This window comes from Trichechus manatus, unplaced genomic scaffold (genome assembly GCF_000243295.1).
Source record: "Trichechus manatus latirostris isolate Lorelei unplaced genomic scaffold, TriManLat1.0 scaffold00123, whole genome shotgun sequence".
In the NCBI taxonomy this organism is placed as follows: Eukaryota; Metazoa; Chordata; class Mammalia; order Sirenia; family Trichechidae; genus Trichechus; species Trichechus manatus.
The window spans coordinates 63,474-73,185 of record NW_004444059.1 but is presented as its reverse complement, the minus strand read 5'-3'; the positions used below and the strand labels follow the sequence as shown (position 1 = coordinate 73,185).

The 9,712-nt window shown below is 41.0% G+C and overlaps 1 protein-coding gene across 1 annotated transcript; it reads left to right on the top strand.

The window, feature by feature from the left end:
- Positions 1-6,432: 6,432 nt before the first annotated feature.
- Positions 6,433-7,370, top strand: LOC101354455 (olfactory receptor 8S1-like). The gene is given in 2 exon segments (XM_012557896.1): positions 6,433-6,604; positions 6,607-7,370. Coding segments are annotated over 2 exon segments (936 nt in total).
- Positions 7,371-9,712: the final 2,342 nt, after the last annotated feature.

Here is a 9,712-nt window from a genome sequence, read left to right as displayed (position 1 = left end):
CAGCAGGGCAGGTCCAGCTGAAGGGGAGTTGATGGTATGGATTGTTCGTGGCATGTACTAGGGCTGACAGGGTGGGCCAGGAATCAGTGCAGGGCAGGTTCAGGTAGGCCATGCCTGTGCTGCTTGGAGGTGCGATGTTCAGTGCATGGTGCGTGTAGGCAGGAAAGAGGGGGATATTGTGATATGTGGAGCTAAGATGGGTATGGGAAAGAGGAGAGGGAGGAACAGGAGCCAAAAACATACAAACAAACAAAGAGTACTAAGGGAGCTTGCCATTGGAGTGGAGAGATGAGAGACTGAGTAATGGAGAAAAACAGAAAGGAAAAAAAAAAGAAAACGTATAAAAAAAAGAATCAATAAAAATTAGAAAAAAAGAAAAGCCTCCAGAGATCCCACCGGTGTGGCTGTGAGGACTGGGGAAGTTGCTGTCAGGCCATGAAATACAGCCTTGCTAGAAGGGGTAGAGGTGTTACACAGCACCAGGTATTCAGGAGATAGGAAGAGAAGGTAAGTATAGAGAGACAAGAAACTGAGAAGTGAAGAAAGACAAAAAAGGAAAAAGAGAGAAAACAAAACAAAACAAGAAAGAAATGCCCCCAGGGATCCCACTGCACACTGAGGAAGTAGCTTCTAAGCCATGCAGTACTGCCCAGCTAGAAGGGGCTCCCAAGCTGAGAAAAGAAAAAGAAAACAAACAAATCAAAACAGAACAAATCAAAACAAACAAAAAGCCTTGGGGATCCCAACAGCGTGGCGGTACGGGCTGGAAAGCAGTTCCACAGTTAAGTGGTGTTTCACAGCCTTTCGAAAGAAGCAAAGATGGCACACAGAGCCAGGTATTTGAGAAAAAGGAGGGGCAGGTGGTGAGAGGTATGGAGGAAACCAAAAGAAGCAGAAAAAAGTGACACTAGCAAGCAACAAATGGCACTCAGAGAGCCAGCCAGTGTGGGCAGGTGGAATCCAAGCAGCACAGGGGTGAAGCCTATGCTTCCCAACCAAGAGACTGTGGCCACAAGAAGCAGAGGAGGACGAGTAGGGGTGAAGAAGGGTGGGGATGGGAAGGCGTATATTACTGGTTACCAGTTGTTCTGCCTCCTGCTGGGAGCTCCCTGAAGCTGCTTTCCCATACTCCCTGTTCTCCAATCTCTGACAGGAGTCCAAGATGGCAGATCTGTGCTGCATTAGCTGATAGGGGACCTCTGCACATATCTCTCCTCACTCTCTGTTCTGTCAGTTTCTTATTCCGTTTGGTGTTTAGCTGAGTTCTTTATCTCTTCATTTGATGCTTAGGGTTTCAGGATTGATGTTTGTCTCTGTTTGACTTAGTTTTTTTGATCGTTGCTGTGGAGGGACGGCTTGGTGCTTCTGTCTATAGCACCATGTTGCCCAGAAGCTCTATATGATTTTCTTAATGAGGGCTGAGATTACCACTGTCCTTTTTCTGCTTAGTAATTACTATTGAGGAAGGTGTAGGCAATGCTAATGGATCCCATTTAGCATGTAATTAGAACCAGTTAAAGGGTGAACTTTCCCAACATTTGGCTACAAGATGGTAATGGCACGGCCCTCAACTCACGATTCACCTCTCTTCCATTTATACATTGGGGTCAATGTGATAACACCACTGGATATTTCTCACTTTCTCCATTCTCTGTCTGCACTGTTACTAAAATATTGGTACCATTTGCCACAGAATCAGCATACTACTCCAAGGTTTACTTTTAGTCCCTTAATATTGCCTTTTAATTTCCATGCACATATTATAGTACATTGTACACCAAAATCTCTGTATGTTTTCAGTGTTAAACACATGGAGATTATGATGTTCCTAATTCAGGGATAACAGATCAGCTGCTAACCAAAAGATCGGCAGTTCGAATCCACCAGCTGCTCCTTGGAAACGCTATGGAGCAGTTTACTCTGTCCTCTAGGGTTGCTATGAGTCAGAATTGACTCGACAGCAAGGGGTTTGGTCTTTTTTTTTGGTACGGACAAATCTAGAAACCCTGGTGGTGCAACAGTTAATTGCTTGGCTGCTAGCCAGAGGATTGGCGATTCAAACCTACCCAGCAGCTCCATGGGAGAAGGACCTGGCAATCTGCTTCTGTAAAGATTACAACCTAGAAAATCCTCTGAGGCAGTTTTGCTTGGTCACACGGGGTCACTAAATCAAACCATACCCACTGCCATCAAGTCAGTTCTGGTGGATTCAAACTGCTGACCTTTGGGTTATCAGCCTGAGCTATTAACCACTGTGCCACTAGGGTTCCATGGGGTCACTAGGAGTTGAAAATTGACTCGATGGCACCTAACAACAACAACAACATGGACAAATCTAAAAAATTAGATCTAAAAAGGCTAGAAATGAGGTTCTCCATGCCTATACCCATACCTTCCAGAGCCAGGTGTCTTCAACCAACCCTATGGTATGCTTTAAATTAAATGTAAAAAAAATAATAATTTTCTTAGGAAAGAATCCTGGGTAAAAGAACTATATCAATAAATGCAACCTGATACTAATTTATCTTCCTCCTTTGCTGGTCCAGAACCATCAGAATCTATTTCCACACATATTCTTACAGTTTTTGCCAATATAAATTAGAAAAATCTTGCAATTCCTTTTGAGTATAAGCTGTCTTTCAGATTTTACTTTACGATCCTCCCAAACCTATAGGTCTAGAAGCAATGAGGAGTTTTGAATCTGAGTCATGGGGAAAATTGTCATCCTTTTGCAGACTTTCGAAGTTAGCATTTTTAGTAAACCAGACAACTAAACCAGTTGCCATGGAGTTGATTTCAACACATGTTGACCCCATGCGTTGCAGAATAGAACTGTGCTACATAAGGTTTTCAAGTCTGTGTCTTCTTGGAAGCAGATCACCAGGCCTTTCTTCCAAGGTGCCCCTGGGTGGATTCAAACTGCCAACCTTTTGGTTAGTAATCTAACACTTAACCATTTGCGCCACCCAGGGACTGCAAAATTGACTCTGGTTAGTTGAAGCAGAAATTTAATCTATTAGCTAGCTCACAGAATCTGGTACTTGACTGGAGAAATCAGATTAAAACAACAGCTTCCAAAACAAGTCTGGGAACCAAGCCATAATTGTACCCTAACCAGAAAGTAGCCTCACCACTGCCAACCCCAGAACTATGCCTCTCCTGCCACCTGTATTAGTTTTCTATTGCTGTGTAACAAATTACTACAAACTTAGCAGCTTAAAACAATACATATTTGTTTTCTCACAGTTTCTGTTGGTGAAGATTCAGGTCACAACTTAGCCAGTCCTCCACTGAGGGTCTCACAAAGCTGCATTTGTGATGTTAGCCAGGTTGTGTTCTCATCTGGAGACTCAACTTGGTGAAACTCTTCTTTCAAGCTCACTCAGATTTTTGGCAGAATTCTTTTCTTTGCAGTTTTATGACTGAGGGCTCCAGCCTCTTAATAGCCAGTGGTTGGTGGCCACCCTCAGCTCCTTGAGGTTGCCATCAGCTCATGGAGGCCACCAGTAATTCACATGGCCCTTTTTATAGATAGTCACAGTGTGGAAGTGTGCATCTTCAAGATCAGCAGTAGAGCATCTCTCTCCACGAAATGGCCCAATCCCTCTTTTAAGGGCTGAATATGACCATACCATGATAATCTCCCTCTTGATTAGCTCAAAACAACTAATTGGGAACCTTAATTGCCTCTGAAAAATCCCTTCATCTTTGTCATATAATGAAACCTAATCAAGGAAGTGATGTCCATCACTTTTGTCATACTCCATATGTCACATGTTCTGCCTACAATCGAGGGGAAGAAATTATACAAGGGTATAACTCATTGAGGAGCCTTGGTGGCACAATGGCTAAGAGCTTGGCTGCTAACCAAAAGGTTGGCAGTTCGAACAGTTCGAACCTTCTAGCTGCTCTGTGGAAGAAAGGTGTGGCAGTCTGCTTCTGTAAAGATTTACAGCCTTGGAAACCCTGTGGGGCAGTTATACTCTGCCCTATAGGGTCACTATAGGGTTGCTATGAGCCGAAATTGACTCAACGGTGTCTTAGAACAAAACAGCAGATTCACATTTGATTGTCCTAGTCATTGTTTCAACCCAGAATTTCCAAAGGCCACACTTAAGAGAGCCCAACTGGTATTTATAAAATTGCTTTATTCTTGACTACAGTGTCTGACTTCAAGTTGTGACTATCGGGAGTAAGTAGCATTGCCTCAGCTTCCTCTGGGCTACCGATGCCTATGAGTCAATTCACAAGCTTTCCAAACACACCTGCTCTGAGGGTTAGTTAGGTCACAGTATCCTATATATGGCAGGGACAAGAAAAGCATAGGAACAAATGAAGAGATGCCACGGTGATGGTGTTTGAGACCATTTGAAAGAAAGAACTCTCATGTGGCCATTTGGCTTCAATGGTGAAGAGTCCAAGAAAACATTTCATTATCAACTGAATTTTATAACCTCAGTTATAAAGCCAGGTATAGAAAATACATCCTCTATAATTTTTATTCGAGTGATTGAATCTAATACAAGACCATGCAGCCACATTGGGGAATAGATTGTCTTTTGGAGAAGATGTGCAGGTAATATGTATTTGAGTTATAGGAAGGGAATAGGGATGTGTTGTTGGCTGAACAGTTTAACAGTAGTCCCACTTGGCTGGGTTTTGGGATTATTGGGAACAAGAAGGAAAAGAATGGCCAGGACCAGGAAATGGACTTGGCTACCATGATACATCCTACAGATGACCAAAAGCTCCAGTCCTTGCACAACAGCTCACAGCTGGAACTGATAGCTAACATTCACTGTTCAAAAAGGCAGAGCATTTTATAAACTAGACCTGAAAGCTGGGGCAAAACCAAAGTCAAGGGACATGGAAGAGTCCAGTACTTGAATACTGAGAAAAGAGTCTCAGGATGAAGGTCAAAAAGTGAATGCAAATATCTGCATGATTGAAATATACAGGATGGTATGTTTTATCCCTCTATTTTAAGAAGGCTTATTAGAATCTGTAAAGAAAAATTACGTATTAATAACCTCTTTCTATAGGGGCAGGAAGCAGCAGCTGCTGGTGATTCCATAATAATTTAGATGTCCTGGCAAGCTATCAAATTTCCAAGAGCAATGGTTCCTGAAATTCTACTCCTCCTTTCCCTCTTTTCTACTCTGCTGGGTGAGTGGTCCATGTCATGGTACTATCTCAAATCCCCTCCTCCTTATTTGCCTAGGGGATTGGCCCTTTTACAAGGTGCACATCCATTCCAGAAAGTGATTTCAGTGCTGGAGTTAGGGGTCCACCTTTTCTTTCCTTTGTCTTCTCTTGCGACTGGCTACCCTTTACTTCTGAGTGACATTACCCTCAGTAACTTCAAGGTATTTAGTCCTTTTAAACGGAAGTCTCCATTGTGATTCCAAATGCCAAACTTGCCTTTCAACTGGGGAAGATGGAAAAGGAGAGCAATTATTTCAAGTGTTTTATTGTACTCCTTTCCCTAAAAAGTAACAACAGTGGCAAGAATAGCTTCAACTCTGATAGAGGATTATCCTGAATGAGGATTTATTATTTTTCTTAGGCTTCAATTATGATCTCAAATAATAATGATTATAATAATGATTATAATAATAATGATAATTTACATTGAGCAATATTGTATAGGTTTTTAAAATGTACTTTATATATGTTATCATATTAAATCCTCATAAAACCCTAAGAGAGCGGTATATTATTCCAGTGTTCTGAATGTAAACAAAGCCCCCTGAGCTTACATCCTTAGCCATTGCATCACATTGTCTACCCACATTTTGGGCTCCAGCTATTGAGAAATAGCCATGTTTTATCAAACATGGCTATTTCTCAATCCTGATCTTTTGACTAGTCTGCTACTTCAGTATAAATATGCTTCCACTCCCTGACTCCTCTGAGACATTATCAAACCAAAAAACGAAGCCCATTGCTATCCAGTCAATTTGGACTCATAACAACCCTAAGAGTAGAACTGCCCCATAGGGTTTCCAAGGAGCAGCTGGTGGATTTGAACTGCTGACTTGTTTGTTAGCAGCTGAACTGTTAACCACTGCACCACCAGGGCTCCTGAGACATCATTCTCACCTTTTAATTTTTTGCTTAGCTACCTTCAATGTACTGATATTACTGACTTGTTCTAAATCACACTTAGAGCTCCCATTATACTTAATAACACTTTGATTTAATTGCTTGTTTTTATTTTTGTATTCTTTTTTGAACTGTGATTTTTTAAGTATAGTCATCATATCTTATCCATCGTTATGTTCCAAGTGACTGCCACCAAGTGTGGCCCATAGTTTCTGGAATGATTGTAATATTAAATGAGAATAAATGCAATGTGAAAATTGGTTAGGAGATAAAAGAAATTTCACTGTCATGTTTTTCTATACGATTTTTGGGGATAAAACTTTGTAAATGGCCTTGAAGAACCACAGCACCATCAACGAGTTCATCCTCCTCGGGCTGTCTGCTAACCCCAAGATCCGGGCTCTACTCTTTGTGCTCTTCCTGGGCATTTACCTCATGACCATGCTGCAGAACCTGATGATGCTTCTGGTCATCAGGACTGAGTCTCACTTCCACACACCATGTACTTCTTCCTGAGTCACCTCTCTTTTATTGATCTCTGTTTCTCTTTGGTCACCGTGCCCAAGATGCTGGAGAATCTCCTGTCTCAGAAGAAAACCATCTCAGTCAGGGGCTGCCTGGCTCAGATATTCTTTGTGTTTATCACTGGAGGGACTGAAACCTGTCTTCTCTCCATGATGACCTATGACCACTATGCTGCCATCTGCCACCCTCTGCTCTATGGCCAGATGATGAGTAACCAGTGGCGTGTGCAGCTTGTGTGTGGCTCGTGGGGCCTGGGCTTTCTGGACACACTCATCAATGTCCTTCTGGCAATGAAAGTGGACTTCTGTGATAGCTACATCATCCCACACTGCAGCTGTGAGTTGCCCTCTGTCTTCCCTCTGTCTTGCTCTGATGTCTCCACCAACTTCCTTGTTATGCTTTGTTCCACCATCCCACATGGACTTATAACTTTCCTTTCAATCTTTTTCTCCTATGTCTGCATCATCTTCACCATCCTTAGCATCACCTCCAGCTTCGGCAGAAGCAAGGCCTTCTCCACCTGCTCCTCTCACCTCACTGCAGTGATCTTCTTCTATGGGTCAGCTTTTCTCCGCTATTTCATGCCAACCTCAGGCTCACCCCTTGAGTTGATCTTCTCTGTGAAGCACAGTGTGATCACACCCATGCTGAATCCCCTCATCTACAGCCTGAAGAACAAGGAGGTAAAGGCAGCTGTGAGAAGAACACTGGGAAAGTATTTACAATGTTTTCCATGGTAGAGTAAAGAAAGGTCATGATGGGGAATTCAGACAGAAATTCTTGTAGCAAGACACTAAGGAAAACTTCCCGACTGCTCATTATATCAAATTTGGCAAAATAAATCAGACATAGCTAAGAAAGCAACACAGACCTATTATACAGTGGATCATTGAGTTCAACCCCACTCAGAGATAAAAAAATGTATTAAATATTGATGCCAAAACATAAAATGTTGTTATGAACCTGTTCACCAATATTTCTCTCATGTGTGTGTGTTGTATGCTTGTGCATGTTTGTGTGCATGTATGTTTCCGTGTGTGTGTGTGTGTGTGTGTGTGTGTATTAAGTTTGGTTTGATGTAAATTATCTCTCATTATTTGTAGTTAAGTTTGGGGAAGGCACTGAAAGCTTTAGTTTTTCTAAATAGAAAGGTGCCTGAATCTTTTGAGGAGAAAGGTCATAATGAGTTCATAGGGGCATAGGGTAATGTGTTCTGGTTAGAGTTGCAGGAAGAGAAATGAATGAGTCAGCCTGATAGGATGAAACCCTCCCAGATGTTTGCTGTTACATGGAGTGTATTCTGGAACTAATGTCTTTGGAGAAAACCACTCCTAGCATAGCTACCCTGGTTGTACTCATTTCCCAGTTTTAAGCAGGCCCACTGCCTCAGGAAGAAGGACACTCTTATGAAAACAGCACAAAAAATAACAGAAATACCAGAACAATGCAGAACCTGAGTGGATCGCAGATAATAACTTGACCAGTGACTACCTGAGTCTTCAGCTCAAGGACTGAAGTTTTTTCAGAGCTCTTCCATAAGGCTCAAAGGTGGGATTTGGGATGATAGGAATGTGTGGGAATGTTTCCAAATAAGGAGATACAGGTTAGATTCTGAGCAGAATTATGAAATAGGACATGTTTGGTGGCCTCTGCCTTCCCTTTGTGAATCTTTCCCAATCTTTGATGCTCCTCCTCCTGTCTTAAGTGCCCAAGCAACGCTATTTCTTTGTAGGAGTTTTGCATTTCCTTAGGTGCCCAATAGGGTTTCCAAGGCTGTAATCTTTATGGAAGCCAACTGCCACATATTTCTCCCCAGGAGTGGCTGGTGGGTTCAAACCACTGTCCTTTCAGTTAGCAGCCAAGCGCTTAACCACTGCACCACCAGGGCACCTTTCTAAGTTACCCTATTGTCCAATAACAATTTGCTGAAACTGAATTTTCCTAAATGTCTTTTATCCTAATTATACATTTCTATAGTAATACATTTATCTAGACTCTATATTTTTCTCTTCCCTTGGGGAGAATTTGAAGTATTATTAGTCAAGTGATTCAAAGACATTGCACCTTGAAATCGCATTTTTAAAATGCTTTTTAATAGGCTATCTTTAATATAAGATTCACCAAGCATATGTATCTAAAAATTGTTGATTCCTCTTTTGCTACTTTTATTCATATTTGTATACGTTTTACCACATAAAAATTATGGCTCATTTTGACACCTGCTCAGTATTCAACTTTGAATAAGCTATTACGCCATCTTCAGCAAGTGTGATAGTATGGCATGGATACAATACAATGCAATATGGCATTTGTTGTTCCGTTTGAGTTACCTTTCCACTATATTCAAAACTAGGTCATGTAGTATCATTAACATTAGCCAATATTTTCCAATTTTAAAGAAATTAAATATAAATTATCAAAAGTTTACATACACAGGAATGACTTGTCAATCTTCCCTGTTTTCATGAAATCTTATATTTATGAGTAATTTTCTTGGTGCCTTCTTTACTTGACTTCAGGGAGGGAAGTCCCTGATCCCACAAGTTGGGGAGGAAATTGCCAATGTACTGCAATTCTCCACAAGGTCTAGGGCATCAAGACTCCCACTTTTCCCTCTAGTCCCCTAGATATTCTTTTATGTACTCTTAAGTATGTGTCGGGGTAGTGATTCCAATAGTAGATCTATTGTACCACTTGGGAGTAAGCCAAGGGAATAAGTGTCTGGCCACAGTTGTTTCCAGTTCTATTTAAAATGAGGAAATTTAGCATCTATTCCACTGTGAGCCCTATTACCAATTCCAGCCCGACAGGAAAATTCTCATTGACATATTATTTTGCTTTTTTAAGCCTGATAAAAGTCATACAACATGTACAATTTTATATGCAGATTTTTTACTTAAATTATACTGTCAGTACTTTTTATGTTAATGGAACCCCTTTGTAAATACCAGTTTTAATTATTTTAACAATCTATTAAGCATATATTCCAAGGTGTACTTAGTAATTTTCCGTTATTGTAAATATTTTAACAGTTCATTATTAAAATTTATTTCCTCAAATAGACAAATTCATGGAAAATACA